The following is a 24,005-nucleotide window of genomic DNA, read 5'->3' as shown; positions in this document are numbered from 1 at the left end:
CAGAACAATCTCAGCAATGAGATTGAGGCAGCAGGGCTGTGGGGTTGCAAAAGGGACAAACATCCTACTGAGATATATAAATTCTTTGTGCTCTTGGTATACAAATCCTTCCCTCCCACTGGTAAGGCTGGAGCTAAAAGCTGTGGCTCAGTTTTGAGGATTCCCTTCAGGAAAGACAGGTTCCAGCTGGAGAAAATCCAGAGGACAGTGAGAAAAAGCAGAGATCTAGAGACTGGGTTCACAAGAATCACTGGGATCATTTAATCCAAATGGGAATATTTGGGAGGGAAGAGGCAGTGGCCAAGGGACAGTTTCCCCCTATATGAAGGGTGATGTAGATAGAAGAGAACAGGCTATCTTTGATGCCAAAGAATGAGTCACAGGATTAAATATTGGGAAGGAAGAGTCAGGAATTATTAGGAATAATTTCTTAATAGCAAAGACTGTGGAGCAGGTAGCCTAGGAAAGGCCAAGGACCTGGCTGCATCACTCAACAAGCCTTCCAGGAAGACTGTGGACAAACACCCAGTAGTGCAGACAGGGACAGCTCTACCTTGAGGCAGCAGGACAGACTGGATGGCTTCTTGAGATCTCTTCCAGCCTCTGTAAATCCTATTTCTTCCAGACACCCCAATTTTGATTTTCCTGTGCCAATGGCTTAAGATGAGAAAGCTCCAGTGCTGTGTGGTGACCATGTCCCCATGCTTGGATGGAGCCTGCAAGCTCCAGCCAGCCCTCAGCAGTGTTTAAGAGTTTACAGCCCGTTGTTGTTGTTCCTTCTGGACAAATATACCGTCTGGTACATGGAAATGAGCTTCTCCTACCTACTGTATGTTTATAACAATCTGTGATTTAAAAAAATAAAAACCAGCCAAACAAAAGAGTCTAACCTGTAAAAAAGTTATAGGTGTAGGTGCCCATTTTCTGACAGAGGGGTTTGGTAACAGTGCAGGGGACAGAAATGTAAGGAATAATTGTTTTTGGGCCTAGAACCAGGAAAACTACTTTTCCAAATTAATCCAGTGAGAGCCATGAATCCACAGTATTTCATATCACACTTCATAAAACTCCAGTCATAATCCATAAAACTGACATTATTAGATTAAAAACCTCAGTTCCTCCTATAAGGAGCTCGCTCATTAGACATGCTGTAGTTTTATAACCTTAAAGTTCCTACCCAATTACCATGATTAATACTGTGCTTTAATAAAAAATTTTTAAAAATCACCACAGGGGTTGAGACCATCTGTTTGTTATAATTGTGCATTTAAATATTGTCCAGCAAGAGAAAGACACCTAGTAAACACAAATCAAGGCCAAGGTAGGGAGGGCACAGCCCATCCACTGCAGCAGAGGTGTGGAGGGTGGAGACATGGAGATGCAGTTGGGTTGTGATTGTGGTGGGAGCACAGGAGGACCAAGCCTGGCATGGTGCAAAGGCTGAAATGACTGTGGGATGTGTGGAACAGATGCTGCTCCTTCGTGCAAGATGGGATTCAAGCAATCTGGTCTAGTTAAAGGTGACCCTGCCTATGGCAGAGGGGTTGTGACTAGACAGTCTTTGAGATCCCTTCCAACCCAAACTAGTCTGGGATTCTGTGCAGCCAATGGGGAAGGAACAAGGGTGCTCTCTGTGCTCTGCCAGACCAGCAGCACCAGTTCCTGGAGGGGTTGGGTGTCCTTGTCCCAAGTGTGGGTGTGGAGGAGGTCCAGACCTCCTTTGAATGTGGGTGAAGTAAGATCTGGGGAAGTTTGGTGGCTTACCCCAAATCACCAGTGCCAGGCTCCCAGGACAGGAGGTAAGCACATGGGGCCCACAGATCTCTGCCCTCCCTCCCGTGGGAAATTCATGTGAAATTCAACTTCCCAGCAGGAACCAGGGCAAGGTGGAGCCTCAGGAAGTTTCACACAGAGGAGGAAGGATTGAGGTGAATGGGCACTGCTGGCCAGGGCAAGTGCTAGTTGGAATCACAGAGAGTGCGGTGATGCTGGGGGCTGCTGTGCTGCAGAAGACACTGGTTGCTGGGCTGACAAAGCTTCACCCTCAATGCTGGCCAGGCATGTCCAGCAAATGAGAGAGACCTCATGCAGAAATGGCCACCAAGCCATTTGCTGGGACAAGCCACCCAACAACGTGTTGGAAAGACGAGCGACCTTCCCGCTAAGTGACCTCCAAGCGGGAGGTTCATTTCTATTAACCCTTTGAGGTTTATCTTTTGCTGAGGTTGAGGGGTTCAAGGTGCTCATCCCCTCTGGAGCAGGAGATGAGATGAACCTGTGTTGAATCTGGTGCTGGGGCAGGAATGGCAGCGACCAGAGTGAGCATCAACCCTCGGCTGGAATAACTGAAGGGAGAAACGTGTCAGGTTCGTGATTCCACCCACAGACCAGGAAGCGCCAAACTTGTATTATTTTTGAATCCCCTGATTTTTAAGGGCTGGTGGAAATTAGATATCTTGCTTCTGACTTCCAAGCAATAAAGAGAGGTGAATCACTACTGGAAAAAAAGAAAACAACACAACCCTCCCGTGGACCACCCAGTTGCTCCGTATGAAGCTGTAAAACGAGCCTCGGCAGCGGTGGCAAAGTGCACAACTATTTTGTTAACATTCCTGCAGTTGCACGAGGCAAATCACAGCAGAAAAGGATCAGAGTTGCCTAATGAAGTCGCTAAGTGAGAAATGTGTTAATGAACACAGGCTGATTAATATGCATTCAACTAAATGACACTTGGGTCCAAGAGGGAGCACCAAACCTTGAGAGCAGCGTGTTGCACCCAAAGACTGAACATGTGTCTGTAATTCAGATTTAAATCCTTTTTTCCCCTCATAATTCTGGATAATTATCCAACTCGGGGTAAATAAGTAAATGTTTTTTTAACTAAATCATGGTTAAGACTTTCTATTATTTCCTGTAATTGGTCACATCTACCTTAGGGAAACTCCAGAACCAGCACTTGGCCATGCAGGTATTTGGGGGGCACTTGTAATTAAGACATTGGGTTTGTAATTAGATCGTATTTCAGGTTCTGTATGAGACTCTCTGTGTGATCCTGAGTGAGTTTCTTTAAAGGTGACATCCCAGAGAGTGTTGCTGAAATCAGTTAGGTGCCAGAATTATTCTGCTCTCTGTCTGTAGCACAGCATTAATGCATAATGATTTGGGTCTAACTTTGTCTGGTATGTTTAGATTTAGTTTTTTTCAGGACAGGAACTGTCCTCTCACCATCTGTTTTGGCAAGTCCAAGCTAAACAGGTCCATGTTGCAATTGGAGCCTCCTCATGTTATGTGAGTATAACAATTTCATGCCCAAAAGCCCTTGAAAGCAAATGTAAGTGAGCTGCTTGTGCAGTAAGGTGGTGGGCTCGTGTCCTTACCCCAGCCATGTGGTTGACACTGCCATGGAGACCTTGCTGAAGGTCTCCTTGTTGGAGGACCTTGTTGGAGACCTCTGAGCAAGGTCAAGAGCCCTTCCCTCAAAGCTAAGGGCAGTATGAAGAGATATGTAAAAATATATTGCAGCATTCCCAGACATGTCAGGATTTAGCCAAAGACCTGCTCTGTGTTGTGGTCAGTCTTGTGCTGTAGGAGGTTTAACCATGATAGTGGCTGCATGACATGTTACACAGTGGGGTTGATTATCTGCCAGAACTTGTCTGAGCTTTCATCATCTTGGCCAGAGGAGAACCTGCAAGGTTCACTAAGATGTCCTTTTTGGTGTTAATTGTTGGGGGTTTTTGTGTATGTTGGAGAAGGGAAACCCAAAGGTAGGAAGTTTGTGATGGCCTCCAGCTCCCAAGGAGTCCTCTTACATTTGGCTTGAGTTGGCTCTTCAAGGCAGATGGGTTTTCTCCAGACACCTGCTGTCCTTAGGCACAACATAGGCTGGGGCAGCAACAGAGAACTTCAGCTGTGTCTCCTGGGTCTGTTGTCAGCCCTTCAGCTTCTGTGTCTCCTCAGACTGTCCAAGAGCTTCATCACTGGTTCAGTGAGTGGGGGAGTCTGGTGGAGGGGCTGAGGTTAATGTGACAGGAGCGTGGTCCACACTGCAGCTCCTCTGCCTGTGGTGGGATTCTGGAGTTGCTGTGGGTTCATGTGTTTGGTCTTGCACTGTCTTGAAAGTCTTCCTTGACCACATGCACTAAAATAGTGAGTAAATGGTTCACAGGGGGACAAAGTCCAGCTGTGTGAGTGGAGAAGTGTTCTTTGAATAAAATAATATTGGTGGCAAACAAGGTTACAGCTTCCCACCCAGCTGGAAGGTGTGGAAGTTCTCACTAGCTGCTCTGAAGGCTGAAAAATAGATTTACTTGGTTACATCAGGGCATTATTTTCCAACAGGTAATACATTAAGTCAGTTTTATAGCTTTCATTTTGTATGGGTAAGATGGTGAGACTGCTTTCTTTTCTTTCCTTTTTTTTCCACCTCTTTTGTTTTAATGTGTCTGAGGAATAGCTTGTTAATTAGGGCTAAATCCTGAGTAATGTGGCTAATGGGACAAGAATCCAAATGAGCAATCATAAAAAAACAGCAAAATGTGTGCAAGGTGCTCAAAACCCCCCCAGCATGTCCTGCACCACACCTTGCTGCTGCTGTTGAAGCAGATGCAACACCCTCTGCTGCCTTCTGCTCCCCTTTAGGTGCTGCTGATCATAAGTGGCAACCTGAGCTTCCTCAACTGGCTCACCATTGTGCCCAGCATTGCCTGCTTCGATGACAGAAGCCTGGGCTTCCTCTTCAGCTCCAGGCCTGGAGGGGTGGAGGAGAAGCTGGCACAGATGCAGCTCCAAGGGGCAGCCAGGGAGCAGCATCCCCTGCCGTACGGTGAGTTATCCCTGGAGCCAGGGAGGAGTTGCACAGGTGTGGTTGGAGTAGCTGTGTCCCTGTCACAGCCACTCCTGTGCTTGCCCTGTAAAAGGGGACCTGCTTTCTCAACTTCTGATTGCTTCGGGGGAGTTTCACCCTTGATTTTAAACAGTCAAAAATCAGCAGATCAAGGGTGCTGAGGGACGAGCAGCCCATGGGGAGGCCATGGAGTGTGATGCTGCTGCTGCCCCTGTGGTGCAGGGCTCTGTGTCTGTGCCTGCTCTTTAATCACAGGCTGGAAAGTTTAGTCCATCTAAAAGGGGAAAAAAAAAAAAATCATAAAAAAATGCCCAACAGATTCATGCTGCTCTCACAGGGGGTGCTGGGAGGCATCTCTGTGAGCTCCTTCCCAAATCAAATCATTCTCCAGAAATGTTCTCAGACTAAACAATTATTAATAGCTTCTGAGAGGGATTCAAATAAACATCCCTCTCCCGCAGAGATAAGGGGAAAGCTACATGCACTTGCCTTGAATCTGATCCCTGGGTTCTTCATGTTAAATAAATTCAGAACAGCCATAAGGGCTAGAACCCCTCAGAGGTCATGGGTGCTTGTTTGTCTCCTTGCAGTCAGTGTCTCAGCCTGAGACCCAGTGCTGCTCCTGCAAGGCCAGCAGCCCTGGTGGAGCAGCACACGTCCCATACAGAAATGCCAAGCACTAGAGGTTTTGCAAAAAGGAAAGTGAGGTTTGAATGGAGCCAGTGAGTGAGGAGGGAGGCAAATGTGAGAAACGAGGCCGTGGGGGGAGAGCCTGGGGCAGCAGGGGAGGCAGGAGCAGAGCCCTGGAGTCACTCCACACACAGCTCACCAACCAGGGGGGCAATTCTGAGCCAAGGTGCAAGTGCCAGCTGCGTTTTTTCCCCCGTATTAAAGCGATGATTAATCTGACATTTTAGACATTTTTCTTTTTAGCCTTTTCTCAGACTATTTGGAGAAAGGCAGATCAGGGGGGCGATAAGTGTCCGGCCCTTGGCAAGGCCGGGTTGATTACAGCCAAGTGTTTGTCAGCCCCAGAGCAGCTGTGAGCACCCAGGCAGGGTCCTGGCCACCACGGGGGCTCAGGCAGGGGAGCAGGGGGTGTAGAGCCCATCGCCAGCAGTGGAATCACCTTCTTGTGGTCTCCTTTTGTGTCCCGGACAGGCTGTTACATCCGCAGAGTGGTGAACATCTCCTTTGGCCTCCTGATTGCTTATCTCAGTATCCCAGTTGTCCTCAACCTGCTCAACTCCAGACAAGTCATGAACACCTCGTTCAACCCTCTCAGAATCGTGAACACCTACGGAGCTTTTGGGAGGTAGGTGGGTTTTAGTGGCAAGTCCTAGAGCTCTGCTCTCCAGTGCACTCTGGTAGCCAGTCTGTGCCTTCCAACTGAATGGAAATCCTTCCTGTAACCAGTGGACCTAGAATATTTGTTTATGGGAGAGGAAAACAGGAGCAGGTTTCTTTCCCACTGAATTATAATTTCTATTCTTTGAGCTGCTTCTACTTAGGTCATTATATTGATGTAGCAGGATGAAAATATCTGTAGGAGAGTTCATCCAGTGGAGAGTCTTGACCATCACCAGCCCACTTTATTTATGGTGAGCTTCTCTTCCTCTGCACCTGTTTGCTCTCCCTCGTGTAAATATTCACATAAGATACTGGGAAGCAGGTTTTAGGCCAACCAAAGGAAGTGCTTTTTCCAACCAGTGACTTGAGGAATTCATGGGTACAGGAGACTGTGGAGAAAAAATATATAAATGGCCTCAAAAAAGAACAAGACACACTGAGAGGCCCAGCCCAGCTTTCAGCTGCAAGGTGGCACTGGACAAGGGAAGCATCTCCATTTTAAGCATCTGTGCCTGGGTTTTCTGGGGACAGGTCACCAGGCTTAGGTCAGTCAAGGTTGGACTCACCATAGCTGTTCTTGTGTGCTGTTCCCTCTTCCAACTGAGAAAATGCTGAAAAACAGGGTTTCATCAGAATAACTTGCCCCAGGGGCAGCAACAGGGCCAGTCTGCTCTGCATGGACCTCTGGCTTTGCCTCCACCTCACCCTGGTAGCCTTGGGGTGTTCCACAGAGGTCTGAGCTGAGGGGTGAGATGGGCAGCTCTGGGTTAGTGGGCTCTGGACAAGGTCCCACAGCAGAAGCCAACAGTAATTAAACAGGTTTTATAAAATGGTTGTTGAGAGGGCTGGCTGAGCAGATGAAGAAGAGGAGGAACAGGTCTCACTGAGGACACCTGGAGCACATCAAATTAATTTGGTGTTCTCCCTAGTTTTTTAAATGGCAGAAACTTCTGTGGAAAGAAAGTTAGAAAAAGAAAACATGATTAAAAGTATCAGCACTAGAAAAGTTGTGGAAAATGCTGAAGTTTCTCCTTTTTTTGAGAGAGGGAGAAATAACTCCTAAACGTCTTGGAAGGCTGGAGTGGTGAAGCTACAGGAGATTGTTTTCTTTGGGTTGTTGTTCTTTTTCTTCTTCAGTCTATGGTTTCTGTTTCAACAGTTACCAGAACCTAAAGAGCATGTGATGAAATGCTGCTGTAATATGTTTGTAATTCCAGCCTATGTAAACCAATAAAAAGAGGATTGCAGCTTATAATGAATATACGATTATGTGAAACTTGACATATTTTGAATCACACAGTAGGAACATACTTTTATTAGTAATTTGGTGTCCCTGATTTACAGTGTGTTTCTAACCATTGGGCAGCTGGCCATGGCTCATAACTCAGCCCAGTGTATAATATGGAGCTTGGCTGGAGGATCCAGAAATCTATTAAATGTAGGTAACAATTATAAGCGGAGACGTACAACGTTCCTTGGGCTGTAAGCATCTATCACTGGAAGCCATCAGGGGAGAAGGTGGAGGGAGGCTGTGTGTTTCCAAACTTTCAGTTTCTTGGGTTGGAGAAGGAAGGACCAGAGTAGTAAAAAATTAAAAGGGTGTTGGGAGCTGGACAGCTTTGATGGGCAGAGTTAGGCAGTTCCGTGTCCGTTATGGAAAGCAGCTCTCCCGTGGAGGCCAGGCTCACTGACAGGTCATTGAGAACCTGATGATGGTGCTTTCACATGGGCTTTCTGAGGCCTGGAGAGTTTTTGCCACCCCCACCTTGCTGTGCAAAGTCCAGCCAAGGAGTGAAGGGAATGCACGTGCCCTGCCATAAGGCTGGGGTGCTTTTTATCCAACTTTCTAAACGTCGGCTGGCTATGGAGGGCTTTTTGTTTTCATCTTCTGCTTGTTTTGGCTTGGTTTGCATTGGCTCACACATCACCTCCTCCTCCTCCTGCTCAGTAATAGCTCCTTGAGACTTCTCTTCCAGCTGGGATGGGGAAATGTTTTTGGACATAGAGACAGCTGTTAATGGTGCCTCAGGAGTCAGCTCTTTGGGGATGCTCTGTATGGGGCCCCACCACCTCCCCAGGGCTCAAGCAGCTGTAGCCAGTTGACCTGGGCTCATTGCCATCATGTCCTGCCCTTTGCCATGGCCCAGGCTGGAGCTGGAGCCCAGCAGCTCATGGCCAGCAGCACTGCTGGGAAAGCCAGGCTCACAAAGGGGATGCTGGAGTGGTCCCAGCTGGAAACCTCTCTGCTGATCCCACAGCTGGAAGTCTCAGGGCCAGACCCTTGAAATGCAGAGGCACAATCACCTGTGAAATATTGTCACTGGCCTTGTCATCAGGGCAGCCACAAGTGCCAGTTACAAGCCTGTATTTTTGCACATGGTAAAAACCTGGAACTGGAGCTATGTTTTGTGGTCATTTTTCATCTCCATTTTCTTATATTGTCAGGAGCTTGTGGTCAGAGGGCTCTTGTATCATGGGAGTCACCAGGGTGGCAGAAAAAAAGGTTTGCTTCAGAAACATGGAACAAAGAGAGAAGTTGGTGCAGGTTGAGGATGCTGATGTGGGAATTGGGAGTCACTCGTTATATTCTCTCACCACCTTTGACAGTGTTAGGCTCTGACAAAGACCCCTCCATTTCAGTAGGAGTCATCTTGGGGCTGTAGTACCTCCTGGGATTGGCTACACTTTGGTGTGATAGAGGGGAGAGGGAAGCTGTTGTTTTCCATGTACTTTACTGCTGGAGAGAGAGAGAGAACTTCTCTGGATAGACAGGTTCTCTGTAGCTTTACCCATCAGGATCCAACTGCACCATGAGGCCACTGGCTCTTGCTGCCACGTTGTCTCTCCTCAACTACCATTTTACACGACTTGAGAGAAAAAACAAGATCATATTTTGTCCCACAGCATTACCAAGGAGAGAACAGAAGTTGTCCTTCAGGGAACATCCAGCCTGGATCCCAATGACCCCACTGCTGTCTGGGAGGAGTATGAGTTCAAATGCAAGCCTGGGGACTTGAAGAGGAGACCTTGCTTCATCACCCCTTACCACTACCGCCTGGACTGGCTCATGTGGTTTGCTGCTTTCCAGGTAAGTGCCCTGGAGTGTCCCTGGACCAGGGAAAACAAGTTATATGAATTATTATGTGCTGGGACAGGTGAGGGGACACTTGAGGCCCTGGCTAAGTTAATTATGTTTAATTTAAAAAAAAGTTTGCCTTCCTTCAGGATGTCTGTTGCTAGTGCAGTGAAACTCTTGGAAATGTTGTGTGAGGCTTTTTCATTGTTTCTGAGCAATAGCAAGAGTTAAAGTCACTGAGAAGGACTGCACCTGCCTGGTGAAGTGGTGGCATGGTGGGGCAGAAGCTGCTTCCCAGGCTGCCCAGGACTCTCTGGTGCTGGCAGTATCTCCAGCTGCCCACTCTGTGGCCACCCTGAACCCACATCCCTCCTGGGGACACCCCTGGGGACTTGCTTCCCTGGCTTCCCTTCCCTGCAGGTGGGCACAGGGTCCCACAAAGTGTTTTCCCCAGATGGTTTCAGCAAACCAATGACAGCCATACATTTAAAAAGCGAAGAGGAGAGAAACTTGTACAATTAATGATTCTGTATCTCTTAGTCCATTTGCAAAATCTTATTTGTGTGAGCATGAGAACTTGGACCTGGTTTTAAAAAACTGGGGTGTACAGCAGTGGTATGAGGCAAACCCAGCTCAGATTATCACGGGCTTGTCTCTTTGTTCCTGGATCCTCTTCCTTTGCTCCTCTCCCCCTGCCCCAAACTCCTCTCTTTGCTTTCTTTGTGGTATTTTCATTTAGGCGCCTTTTGGATTCCTCAGCGATGACATAACCATGGCTCTTTGGCTATGGTTTTATATTTACCCCACTAGTTTTTGTGTGCTGGAATTTCATTTAAGCTGCATTAGGGATGCTTATCCCTCAGCAGGCCAACAGCAAAGGTTCGGACTCGAGCCAGCAACAGAGCCCAGCATCACCCAAAGGTGCAGAAGGTGGATAGGGAGCTCTTGGTTTAAATCTGACTGTTTTGGGAGGGCTCTGGCAGAGGAGGAGAAATCCAGCTCACCCCAGCAAAGGGAGGTTTTGAGATGAGGGAAGAGCAGTTTGCTTCCAGGGCAGGAAGGCATTAAAATATAAAGTGATCTCAGGTTTAAATCCAGAGGAGGAGCACAGGTGAGTGTGTGCTGTGGGTCACTGTCACACCACAGAGCCACCCGATGGACAGGAGGCAGAAGAGGAGATAACACCTCTTCACATCTTTATTATTAGCGTTTGATTCACTGAAAGGTTCAGAGCAGAAAGTAGAAGAAAAGCCTTCTGAAAAGCAGGAACAGGGCAAGAGGCCCAGGCACAGCAGCAGCGTTTTCAAATCTGGATGCTCAGGCATGTAAATACCTGCTTAAGCATGGAAGTAAATCCCATTTGGAGTGTCTGAATATTTGTTTGAGATCTGTGAGCTGTGTGTTTGGTGCCAGCTCTCCCCCTGGGAAGCTGGCTGGCCCTCTGTCCCTCCAGCCCCCTGCATGGCTGCAGCCAGGAGAAGTTGCCATCATTCGGGTGCTGTTCAGACTCAGGTCCCGCAGAGCTGCAGAAAGGAGAAACCTCAGAAGTTTGTGAAGCCAGGCAAGTTTTGCAAACCCCATACAGTAGTTTATGGAGTCCATAAAACCAAGTTACTTCAGTCTCTGGATTAGATTTAATTTGTTTTTAGAAGTTCTGGGTTTTTTCTACACCGCTGCCCGTGGCTTCGTGAGCCGGCGGGCGCGGGGCTGGTTTTGCAGCTTGGTGGTGGTGGCCAGGGGAGGAGCTGACATATCCCACTCTGGCAGGCTGTGGAAAAGCCAGGCAGTTGGGGGGAAGATATTTACCATCCCTTTGTGCTGCTCGTGACAGGTTCCTCTTTGCACCTCATCACCACTTGACGTACGACGCCTTCCTCCACTCAGGGTTTCCTGCAAAACTTTTCCCCTTGGCTAGAGCAGCAGGATTGGCTGGGGGGGGGGCTGGTTTTGCAGCTTGGTGGTGGTGGCCAGGGGAGGAGCTGACATATCCCACTCTGGCAGGCTGTGGAAAAGCCAGGCAGTTGGGGGGAAGATATTTACCATCCCTTTGTGCTGCTCGTGACAGGTTCCTCTTTGCACCTCATCACCACTTGACGTACGACGCCTTCCTCCACTCAGGGTTTCCTGCAAAACTTTTCCCCTTGGCTAGAGCAGCAGGATTGGCTTTGGGGAGCTGGAGCCTGGGAGAGCTGGGCCCTTGGCACCCTAGGGAGCCATGGCACCACCCCAGCCAGGAACAGGAAGAGCCCCAGTGCTGCTCCACCTTGGAGTTGCAATTTATTAGTTGACTGGCTCTTAATTACCGTTCCATAGCGCCGTAATTACACATAATGTAACACAGCATTATTTTGCAGGAAACAATTTTCATGATGTCAATTTTATTATCTAAATATAATATGCCTTTTCACTTGTTTTCTAAATCCCCTCTTTGTTTTGTACGTCTTGACATCCTGAGGGTGCTGTAGCTCTGAATTGAAGCCCTTTATTTAGTTCTGGCAGGGACATAACTGGACCAGAAACGTGTCTGCGCTGCTTCTTCCCGTCTGCAGAAGGGGAAAAGCTCCCACAAACCATCAGTGGTGCTTCTCAGTTGCTTCTCAGCAGCCACCTCAGACTGGACCCCCTTGGCTACCACTATGTGACGTGGGCTGGGGTGGCTGCCACAACAATCATGTGTCTGTTGGTCAGGAATTGATGTTCAGGTGCTTGTTGTTGAGGTCGGTTGCTCCGGCTAATGTCTCCATTGAAGTGATTCAAACCAAAGTCTGACACAGACATTTTGAAGAGGAGCTACTGCTTCTTGGGAAGAATGGCATGATGGATGTGCTTATGGCACTTGCAGGTCCCACCAAGCCATGAGTACAAGAGAGGACAAGGTCTAAAAGGCCAGCGATGTTGCTGGGTTTGGTCCAAGCAGACAGGAGAGGTGTGTGCAGTGCTGGCCATGGGCAGGACCCCCCACCTGCCTGGGGTGGGATGGAGCAGAGCATCATGCTCTGGGGAAGCCTCTTGGATATCACAAGGTGGGCACACCTCTGAAAAGGCATCATGAGAGGGCAGATATGATGATGGGTGAGCTGGTGTCACCCTCCTGCCAGGCTCAGCTGAGCACCCAGCTTGGGAAGGTGCAGAGAAGAGCAGAGGTGCAGAAACCTGCTCCCAGGGCAGCAGAGCAAACACATCTGCATGGCAGTGGCAAAACAGGTTTGGAATAAGTGAAAACCAACTGCAAAGGGGAAAGTAACAAGCTGTTCTCTGTGTCCCTGGGGAGAGGGGAGGAAATAATGGATGAAATGGCAGAATATGATTTAATCTCAGGAAAATTCAGGTTAAGCACTAGGAAAAACTTTCACCTCTTGACACTTCATTGCGTTAGTGCAAAGACATCCTGTTTTTATAGAAGCTGGAGACACATTGTTCAAGCTTTTTCTGTCCTCCAGCTACTGATAGCAATGCTCCTGTAACTATTTGACTTCTTGTTTATGGTGGGCATTTGTAGAAGGAGCCCAGTCATCAGAACCCAGAGCTGAGCTGTTCTGTGCCACTGGTACAAAAAGTGTCATAGGCAGATTTTTGGCAGGCTGTGGGTGAATTCAGCATCACTACTAAATAGCAACCAGAAAACAAAATACTGTTCATAGTTCTGGGGCTTCGAGTTGGTCACTTTTCCTGGTAGCAGGATGCCTTGGACTTTGCAAAAGCCAGTTGTTTATCATACCAGGGATTTGTTCTTCACTGGTGGGCAGGAGTGGAAAGCCTCCAGTGCTCTGAGAGAAGAAAAGTCAAAGGGGAAGGCTTTTCCCCCTCCTCACCATGGCAGGAAGGTTAATGATTCTGTTTGGGGGCTGCATTTGGCCATCACAAAGGCATGGTCATGATGCTTACCAAATAATAACTACTCAAAAAATAACAAAGCTAATGCCATCTTCATATTGGTTTTCAAAGCTCAGAATGTCACTGCATTGTGCCTTGAAGCTGCCCCAACAGTCTCTGAACATCAGGACAGGCACAAGTAGTTCACATGGGTGGCCTGTGTTGTCCTGTTGCTCTGCCAACCATCGTGAGCCCAGGGCAGAGAAAGCAGTTGTCATGTGTGGAGGAGCAAAGCAACCTGTGTTTTCCAGATAGGATGGGTAAGGTTATAGATAAACTGCAGCTGCCTTGCTAAGAGAAGAGAGAAACTGCAGCAGTGGGATTGATGCTCTGGGGATCTCCCCTGGGTGGTAACAGGGAGTCATGCTAGAGCTTTCACATCATGACACGTGAACTGGAAGGCCTGAGTAAAAGTATCTCTGTTTATAAAGAAGGCAGGTTCATATTTTGTAGAATATGTTATTCAAGGCTCTGTTATCTCTGTTTTCCAGCCAGAAGGTGCTTACAGGAAAAAGCTGCGTGGCAGCAGAATGGAGGAGGAGGTGTGTGTAACATAATAAAACCCAAACCTGGTGTGCAGGGTGCAAGCACAGCCTTTTACATTTCCTTTCTTCCCCCTTCTAAAAAAACAGGCCTCACTTCACTTCCATTTTCCATTGCAACATTCGTACCTTTTGGTCCATGCTCAGCATGTAAGAATTTGACTTTCTTCTTTTAACTGTGATTACTCGTCTCCCAGTGAATATGAAACATTTCAGCCCCTCAGGCTGCATTTAGACAAGCTGCAGGTTGGGTCACAGGCAGACTCCCTCCTAGAAGCAGTATTGGAAGGGAAGTGCCCAGAAACCCAAATAAGACTGATAGCCTATCATGCCACGGGCTGTATAAATACAGAGTAAGACCTTGTGCATGCAGGGAATGATTATTGTCTGCAGTGGCTATTGTAGCTGCCTGTCTGGACTCTGTTCTGGGACAAAGTGACTTTTCTTTCCAAAGACAGAGGTGATATGGGAGCTATGCCAGGTGTGCTGTTTCCCTGTCTAGGAAAGATCTAAGAGCTGGTTCCCAAAGTCTCGCTCTGCCTTTTATTCCTCAGCCCAGACCTGCTGCTCCCTGCACCCACCTCCTCCAGGGTCTTGCTGCTTTTCCCAAGGATTTTCTAACAGGAGAGGCAAAGGGATGGCTTTTAGTCAGGCTTGAGAAACTGAAATCCTATACATAGAGCCCGACCTGTGGAGCAATGGCTTGTCTCTTTGGGAAACTAACAGGGAGAAGGGGATGTGGTTATTGGAGATAATGAGAAGTGATGTGACCCGACGTAGCCTTTGACCTTCCTTGGTTAAGTCACTTGGGTAGCAGGATGGTAACAAACAGTGGTGAGCTGGAGTATTGATAAAAAAGCACAGGGTTGCATTAGTTCTGCCCTATTTTCGGGGGAGATGGGTCATTTTTCCAGCTGATGGCTCAAGTTCCCTAAACAGCAACAGTTCAATGTGCTCAACGGCAGCAGTGGAAACAGCAATTAGGGTATTAGGTGAAAACACCCCAGATGGGGGAGTTGCAGCTTTCCCTCCTGTGGTGGGCAGGCTGTGATGCAAAAAGTGCCCCTTATGACATAGTGTGGGAAGTGCAAACCTCCCCTGCCCCTCTGCCATCGCCCTCACCCGCCGACCTGAAACCCTACAGGGCTCCCAGCCACGTGAAATAATAACCCTGGGCTCCCATGCCAAGTTTCCAGCTGTTTCCACATGTGCATCTCATACTTACCCCCTCCCGTGTGCCTGTGCCAGGACTGAGATTCAATAAAGTGCCACACTAATCCGCAGTCCTTTTTCATTAAATGACCAATTAAAGCTGGAGGAAAAGGGTTCTTATTATTGTTGTTGCAGTTGGGAACATGTTCCCTGTAGCTCCGGGTGGTTTTTATGTGTAGTTTTTGCAATGATTATGTTTTCTTCTACATTGTTATCTCTGCAGTTTCACTGCTGCTCTTTGCTGGTGCCTCCTTTGTGTTTAAAATCCTGTTAAGTTATTAAATGCTCCTGTACACAAGTTAACGTAGTCAAGGTGAAAATGCCATGTTTATACCCTGGTCAGTGGGGGGGTGAGAGGGTATAAACAGTTGATGAGAAGTCCCAGGACAGCCTTGCTCCCGGGAGGTGGTGGTTCCCTGGGATGTAGGTGGGGAGAAGCAGCAAACTCCATCCTGCACCACTGGACCCAGCAGGACTGGCAGGGAAGGCTGGGGGGAGGCAGCTGCCTGAGCACTTCATGAGGCTGAAACCCATCAGGAAATAAAAGCTGATGGGGTCGTAACACCTCATCCCAGGTGCTCTCTGTTAGTGCACTGTGTTGTACCTAAACCTGATTGTTGGAGGTCTTGAGTGCTGGTGCTGGCTGTAAGACAGTTAAGGACAGTTAAGGGTGATCTGGGTTGCTGGGAGCTGTGGTGTTTCTGTGGGTCTGCACAGACTGTCCATGAACACAGGAAGGTTTTGGGTTGGTGGTGAAGGTAACACTGCTTTGGGAACCTTCACCTCTGCCCCAACTGCCTTTCTCAGGCAGTTTAGTTGAGTTGATGTGTTTGTTGTGTTTCAGTTAGTTGCTTTTGGTGCTAAAACAGAAAGGAAATCCTCAAAAGATGAAGACAAGAGTCGTGTCCACACCCCTGATGGGCTGCAGCTCCCCAGGGATGCTCTGTTCAGGGTTGGACAGTGAGTTGTGCAGCTTGGGGCACATTTCAGTATTCTCTGACCAGCAACTTGTCACAACCAGCTCTGGGGGTCACTGGTTCCCCAGCAACCCCAGCACAGGCATGGCACTGGCCCTGCATGGCACGCAGGGACTGCAGCCCCATCTTTGGGAGGGCAAGGGGCAGGTCTGGGGGCTTGGTCCATTCCCCTGGAGGTGCAGAGGGTGAGAGCAGCTGGCCAACCTGCATGGCTGGTGCAGGGTCTGTCCCCAGCTGCTGTCCTTGTGCTCAGTGAGGATCCAAGACTGAAAGCTGACCCTGATCAGTGCGTGCATTCCCATCTTAAAGCAACATGGGTGTCTGTCCTGGCTTTTTTATTCATCCACAGGATGGTTCAAGCTCTGACACCCCTGTTTTGCACACCCAGAACTCTGCAAACAGCGTTGGGGTCTGGTTCCCACTGGATCCATGGACAAAGGAACCGTGAGCTTCCCACCCTGGGGTGTGATGCTTCCCTGGATGCAGCCCAGGTCTCCTGGATTCTTTTTTCTGCCTCCCTTTGCCACCATCTCACTTTACAGAGTAAGGAGTTAACTCACCAGCACGGTGGTCAGAGCAGCTCAGCCCCAGCTCTGAGCGCCAGGGATATCTCAGCCTTGGTGCTGGGGGAGGGCAGGGGGCTGCACTGCCTGGAAAATTCTCACCACAGACTTTGCTGGGGCCAGACATGTTGTAAATTTTACAAGAAAAACACTTTACAAACCAGAAGTCCAACCTTCGTGTGCATGGAGCTGCTAATTAACAATTTGTAGACTGGGTGAGCCAGGGAGCCAATCCTATCAGTACAGAGCCTCATGGTTTGGAATCAGGCTTTGGAAGATTTGGGATCATCATAAAGCTTTGACTCTGGGAGTGTTATCTCCAATTGGCACACAGGAACCCTGGCACCCCCCAGGTCCTCCTAGAAATAGTGCTTAAAATCATGCAGAGCACTTCAAAAAGACACTGAAGGTCTGACTTGTGATATTTGATTGTCTGCAACTGCTGTCACACCTCTTGCCAGGTCCTGGAGCCCAGAACCAGGTTCCCAGTGTGGCACCCACCCCCCCAGAGCCCAGCCTGAGCTGAGCATTCCAGGGCATGGCCGAGGGGCAAAGTGTCACTCCAAGTCTTGGCATGAGTTGTCCTGTGAAATGTGACATGGTGGAGCCCTTGGGGACACTGCCAGCTCCTCCTGCAGCCCTGCCAGCCCCAGCAGGGTGGGAGTGACTCTTGCAAGGTTTCCCTTCAACATCCCACATGATACCCAGCTCCCAACTCCAGTCTCACCCCAGCTCCATGGGGCATCAGGGCCACAGTGGCCTTGGTACCTCCTTGAGAGCCACCAACACCTCCTCTGCACCTGGAAGGGAACCAGGTGGCAGGGGATGGCACAGGGTGTTGGTGGAGAAGAGCTGTGCCACAGGTTAAAGGGGGCTCCAGGGTGGTCAGAGCATGGCAGGGGGCTGGTGGAGGAACCAGTCCTGGCCCCACCACCCATCCATGTCACTGGTGCAGCAAGGACAGCTGCTGGAAGGAGCTGAGTGGTGAGGCTGGACAGAAGCAGGTGGATGGGGAGAGCAACCTTTTATAAAACGTTGTTGGCTTAAATAACTGTGATTTTCCTCTAAATTGTGATGAGCAGGGGTCAGAAACCCTGCGAGGCAGAGCTGCCGATTGGTGGGCATTCCCACCAGTGCCTGCTGCTTCCCATCTCCTTTCTCTCCTTTGTTTCCCTTAGCAACGGAAATAACAAACTTCTCCATTAGAAAAGATTTGCAGGGGAACTTTGCCTTGATGTTCTGCATTAGTCATGGTCCTGCAGGTACAGCTCCCGGGTTTTGCTTTCCCACAGTGTCCCCTACTGCTTGCACTAAAAAATCCATTTAGGTGCACGTTAAAAAAGGAGGGAGGGGGGAAATGTGACTGGAAGCATAAGGTACAGAAAGCTGCCAGAGGGGAGAACGCTTTTTAGGGAGCAAGAATCCCTGTGAAGAGCATGAGATGCCTGGATTCCTGGAGGGAGGTAAAGGCAGAATGAAGTTGTGCCACTGCAGCTTGGCCAGAGCTGATCTGCTTCCCTTTGACTGAGGGAGCAGCAGGGACGTGGGATGCAGGGAACAGCCTGGATTAAAGGTTATAAAGAGGATGCAAGAGAAAGGAGTCAGGAGCAGAGGAGGCTCTTTTTTTCCCCTCTGTGATAACACAGCTTACTTTAAAATGATGGGTTGTCGTTGCAAAATGTGCTGTTACTGCTCCTCTGTGGAGCTGCTGCTCAAAGAAACCACAGAGATGAGGTGTTTGGGGTGCAGGGTTGGCAGGAACATAGCAGCTACAGCAGAGGTGTGTGCAGCCAAACAGGAGCTGCAGCTGATGGCTGTTGGGGAGAAGCAGGGGTGGTGGGTGCCCCTTTCCCAGGGAGGATGGTGTCTGTGCTACACATCTTGGGGCCAGCAATGCTTCAGCTGTCCTGGTGGCACCAGCTGTAGGCTGCTCCTGGCACGGGGACAAGGCAGTGCTGGGGATGCAGGGCTGGCAAAAATGCCTCCTCAGGCATCAGACCATGAGCAGAGGTCACCAGCTGGGCTGGGTGCAGGTGGAGATGCAGCCCTGACCATCACCCAGTCTCTAGTCATCAGCTGAGCTGTGGCTGCTGCCTGTCAGCAGGCTCTTCACCTGTGGATGGGAATTCCTCCTGGGAATGCTGGAGATGGAGGATGCTGCTCTGTGGCTGGGGCAGGCTGGCAGCATCCATGGAGCCATTCCAGCTCAGCTAACAAGCAGCTTATTAAACCTTTGCAACTTGCACACCTTGGTTGTCTCTGTACCCTCAGGAATGATTTCTAGGTGAGCCCAGCTCAGCAAGGCTCTCTGCTCCCCACAGATGCCAGAGGGTCTCGGTCTGGACCCCAAGGTGTCAAGCAGTGCCTAACATTTGTGTTTCTTATTTCTTCCCCTAGACCTATGAGCAGAATGAATGGATAATCCACTTGGCTGGGAAGCTGCTGGCCCAGGAAGAGGAGACCTTGTCCTTGATGGCAACGAACCCGTTTGCAGGCAGAGCAGCTCCACGGTAAGCTTGGAGGTTTGCCAAGGGACCTGGCAGGACCTTGGCTCCATGTTGCTCCTGGCTTGGACATGCACACATGGTTTCTATGGTGGACTGGGTCTGGAGTTGGTGGTACCCAGGTGGTCTTTAAATAGGGTGGGTTTAACATTAGGGCATCTTATTGTGGCCTTTCAAGGGGTCTGTCAGAAGGATGGGGGCAAATTGTAGTGGTAGGACAAGGGGTGATGGTTTTAAACTAAAAGAGGGGAGATTCAGGCTTGATATAAGGAAGAACCTGATCTAGTTGCAGATGTCCCTGCTCACTGCAGGTGGGGTTGGACTAGATAACCTTTAAAGGTCCCTTCCCACCCAAACCATTCTGTTCTTCTAGGAAGAGCTGGTGCTCTCAGCACCTTCATGCCCTCTTGGTGGGGACACAAGGACCCTCTGCCTGAGCCTGTTCCCTGGCAGGTCTTGGTGTTGCTTTTCTTGGACAGCAGTTGTGACTGCTGCAGTGGTTTCCTGTCTGACCACCTCAGATTTTTTGCCATGATCACTTTGCAAGCTCAGATCCAAAGCACCATTTCTACTGGCCCACTGGGGTGTTTCAAAGACAAAAAAGTCCTGCAAATAATGATTGTTTTTGTGGACAGTTGGCTTGGAAGTGTTTGTGTTTTCAGTGGAGAGGTAAAACCAAACATCAGCAATTGAAAGGCTTGGATGAAAACCCCCAGGTTTTCTACAAAAGGAAATTTGTCACAAAAGTGTCTGTTTTGTTGCTGAAATTATTTTTAGCTGAGAAAACATTTTAAGGGGATTTTGGATCTGCTCAAGTAATATTATGCTCTTGCTAATATTTTCAATTTGAGGCTCTCAAGATGCACTGCAAACAAGGATGAAGGTTCACAGCACCATGTGAAGTGAACTTCCTCTTGAACCCAGCTGATGTTTTTCAGCTTTAGCTCAGGGCATCACCCAAACCTGAGGAGAGACTCCTTTTCCAGCTCAGACCCTAAGAACTTCCACATTAACCAAAACGCTTCCTCTGGGGTGGTTTACACATCCCAAGATGTGATATATGGATAAACCTGAGATGGATGAGGTTCCTCAGTTATCCAGCCCTGCCCTGGAGTGTGCAGGCACCTTATCAGAACCTTGGTACAGCTCAGAATGACAGTGGTGAGACACTGGCCTAGGTTACCCAGAGAAACTGTGGCTGCCCCATCCCTGGAAACATGCAAGGCGAGGTTGGTTGGGGCTTGGAACAACCTGGTGTAGTTGAAAATGACCCTGCCCATGGTAGAAGTGTTGGACTAGATGATCTTTCAGGTCTCTTCCAGCGTAAACCATTCTGTGATAAGAGCAGAGGTGGCACCTTTCTGATGGGCAGGGAAGGGGTGAGGTGGGAGGGTCACCCCCCAGGATCTGCCTGGAGCTCAGTCCTTCAGGAGCTTGTCTGGGAGATGGTGTTGGGGCACCAGAGAAGCTGCTGCATTGTCTTGGCTCCATTGTAGGTGGGTTTGTCAGCTGGGTCTCTCCAACCTCTGCTGGTGTCCCCAGGGCCAAGACCATCAATTCACCCAGCAGCAACGTTCCTTTGCTCTGCTTTTATTTATTAACCAAGAAAACAGAAGAAAGTCAGACCCGAGTGCTGGCTGACCCCAGGGTTTGAGCAGAACCTGGGGCCTTTAGACACCATGTCACCCTGTTGAATTAGGTGTCCCCTGGTGCCAGAAGCTGTGGCCATCTGGTGGCTGCTGGCAATAAACTGCCCTCGTGGCCCAAGGGGCAACAGAAGTGTTTGATAATCCCTGAGCTGTTTATTACCACGTGTCCCCCAGTGCCATAAATGTCACTCCTGGTACTCACCACAGCTGAGGCTGAAAACATCATAACAGATGAAATATCAAGAAAATGTACAGCACACCTTTGCCATGGGCAGGCTGCAGCTCTTCTGTGCTTTCTGGCATCAGTGGTACTTAAAAAAAAATAATTAAAATTAAGTAGTTGAACAGAGGAACTCGTTTTCAAATGAAAATAATGAAGTGGGATGTGGCTGGGAAAACAGTCCATTGCTCCAGGTGGTGAAGAGGTTTGTTTTTATTGTATTCGGTAACAGGTGAAGAAGTGAAATGTTCAGGAATTTAAAGCAAAACCAAAAGCAAATCTGTGTCTTTATTGGATTTTCTAGGATAATGATTGCAGAACTGAGTCCAGCAAGTAAGTGCCCAGCAGCCTGGGTGCTGTGCTGAGCACACGCTGCTATAGATCCCCTTGAACAGGGTCTTGATTCATGTTGCCTTGGGTCAACCAAAGCACAGACTCTGTTTTCACTCCTTAGCAGCTAGTTTATAGTAGGAAAAGATCAGGATCCAGGGCTGGTTTGGTGTGTCAGCTGCCCCTGCTCGCTTTGCTTTACGAGTTTTTCATGGGTCTCGTGCATTTTTGGGTGGCGTAAAATAAAAATAACAATTTGCAAATGCTGGGTTTTGGCTCAGACCAAACCCCAACAGCCTGTTTCACTCTGAGTCCTGGGTTGTGGGTCACATTTCAGGTTTCTGTGAGCCCAGTCCAACCCCTGGGACATTGGCACCATCCGGATGCTCACCCAGGTGCACAGACAAGGGCTGGGCTTGGATCCTGCCCCAGCCACTGATTCTTGGTGCTGTTTATATTTCTTTGCTTATTCCTTGTTTGCTGTTAGCACTTCACCTGGGTAAGGAAAACAAAGTCACCATTTGCCTTTTCTATTTTTTTGAGCTTTTGTGCTCCATCCCAGTTCCATTGGGTTCACACCCGTGGTGCTTGTGCCCAGCGTGGGCAGGGCAGCCCCAGCAGCTGCTGTTCACCAGTGCTCCTTCTGCTCAGGCAGGCTCCTCTCCTCATTTTAGGGATTTTTTTCCCCTTCAAATTTCAAATCCACAACTATTGGGCTGCATTTTAAACATCCCTTTGTCACAGTGGTGGGGCTGTCAAACCCCTGCTCCCACAGCACCACCCTGGGTGTGATCCCACAGGAGAACCATGGCCAGAACCCAAGGGATTGACCTGCACCCTCTGATTTGGGTGCAAGAAGTATGAGCAGAGGCAGTTCCTTTTTTAATCTCGACCCTGACTAGCAGAGTGCTGGTTCCCCTGGCAGCCCCTTGCAGCCAGCCATCACCTTTTGGTCACCATTTCATTGTAGTTGTGAGCAAAAGCCCTAAATTTAAGCCTCAGTGGTGGCATCTAGGAAGAAAAGATGACTGAAGGTGGCTGTAGCTGGGATAGTTTCCAAAGGGCATCCCTGCCCCCTCCCCTGGAGCCCACCTCCCAAACTCTGCTCCCACCTCAGGATCATGCCCACCACGCTCCTTTTGGGAGCTGGCTGGAAAAAAACCCTCATTTTCCTGACATATTTCCCCCCCCCCTCCTTCCACTCTAAAGGGAATTTTGAGACTTAATTATTTTCATTCCCCGCTAGACTAAATAATTAGGGGAAGGGGCTGTTTTCCATAAGAGCATTACACTCCCATACTCCATGGAGTTTATTCTGTTAATGGAAACTCTACACCTTAAATAGCCAAGGGACTTTCAAAATGAGTTAATGCCTTCGAAATGAAATTTCTGAGACCAAAGTTTGTAGGTTCCTTTACAGCTCTAGAAATTATAGTATTTTTTCAAGTGTGATAAACTTAAAATGAGAAACAGGTGACTGATTAAAAATGAGGGTATTGTTGAGCACCCAGCCTGGCTGAGTGTGAAGCTTGACTTCAAGCACAGTGATGTTTGGGGAATGGAGATTTACCAAATATTCTTGTGCAGCGGATAGTTCATAAAGCACCAGGCACCATAAATCTGAATGGTGGGGCTTTGGCTGAGGAATTAAGAAGTGTTTAACACACCGTCATGGAAACAGACTGCAACAATGAGAGAAAACAAAAATCAGACTTTCCTACATAAGGAGGAGGGGGGAAATAATCAGGCTGTGTGTTTTTTCTTTTTTTGGCCTGAAGTGTTCGGTGTCTCTGATATTAAATCATGTTCACTTAAGGACTTTTATTCCAATTATAGTAGCACTTTGTTGAAAAAGCCCCAAACGTGTAGCTGAAGACCTGGCGTGGTGGTGGTGGTGGTATTTATGGAGGCAGCACTTCCCATTTGATGCAACCTGGCTGCAGGAAGGCAAGAAGAGTAGAGTGCTTGGTGTTCTTTTTATATTTAATTGCCCATTTATTTCCCATTTGTGTCACAGCTACTGGGCTTTATACCTGGGAGGGTGTTGGAGTGGATTTTCAGGCCATGTGAGTCACCCTGGACACTGGCAGAAGGTGCAGGTCCTTTCCCATGGGACCTGAGGAGTGGCAGGGACCAAGGGCTGGGAAGGGCTGTGGCTTCTTTGTATTTGCAGGGTGTAGAAGCTACTTGGGGGGCTGCTCCTTTGGACCCCCCAAGAAGGATAAAGGTGATTGTGTTGCTGCTGAGGGTGGTGCTGGGAGCAGGCAGGGAGGATGGGTTATTGGAAAAGATGAGGATCACTGTGATGGAGGCATTTGTGGTCTGCAAGGTGTCTCCAGCAGTCTGTAGAGGAGGCAGGAGCACTGGTCATGGGCATGGGATGCTCCATGGGGATGTGAGTCCTTCAGGCTTTGAACTTGGTTGTGCTGAATCCCAAGTGCCTTCTCTCACCCCAAGGCCCTTCCATGTCGAGATGAGTCTCACTCCAAGTACCCACATGGGCCAGGTAGTGGGACAGGGTAGGGGGGTGATGTGCATCCCCAGAGCCTCTCCCACCAGCACTGGTGTCTTTTGCACACAGAAGTAAAACACTTTGTATGGTTTTCCTACTGAAAAGCAGCTTTGCCAGCAATGAAGCTGTCCCCCCAGAGCCTCTCCCACCAGCACTGGTGTCTTCTGCACACAGAAGTAAAATACTTAGTATGGTTTTCCTAAAGAAAACCAGCTTTGCCAGCAATGAAACTGTCCTGGGGGGTGACAGGATCCTCAAAGTTTAGAAAGGGTCAACATCTTTTTTGTTTCACTCTTTGACTGGGCTTTGCCATGGTGAAACATTTTCTTGCAGTTCCTTTCTTCTTTCCCT

General features: G+C 48.9%; 1 protein-coding gene across 1 annotated transcript in view; it reads left to right on the top strand.

The window, feature by feature from the left end:
* Positions 1-24,005, top strand: part of LMF1 (lipase maturation factor 1) — a 177,411-nt gene that overhangs the window by 146,133 nt on the left and 7,273 nt on the right. The window contains exons 7-10 of the mRNA XM_010003575.1: positions 4,642-4,825; positions 6,008-6,161; positions 9,101-9,284; positions 18,837-18,949. Of these exons, the coding sequence (XP_010001877.1) occupies positions 4,642-4,825; positions 6,008-6,161; positions 9,101-9,284; positions 18,837-18,949 (635 nt within the window). The remainder of the gene's footprint in view (positions 1-4,641; positions 4,826-6,007; positions 6,162-9,100; positions 9,285-18,836; positions 18,950-24,005) is intronic.

Source organism: Chaetura pelagica, unplaced genomic scaffold (genome assembly GCF_000747805.2).
Source record: "Chaetura pelagica isolate M959 unplaced genomic scaffold, ChaPel_1.0 scaffold408, whole genome shotgun sequence".
Classification (NCBI taxonomy): domain Eukaryota; kingdom Metazoa; phylum Chordata; class Aves; order Apodiformes; family Apodidae; genus Chaetura; species Chaetura pelagica.
The sequence above is the reverse complement of the archived record's forward strand: the minus strand, read 5'-3'. Positions and strand labels throughout refer to the sequence as shown.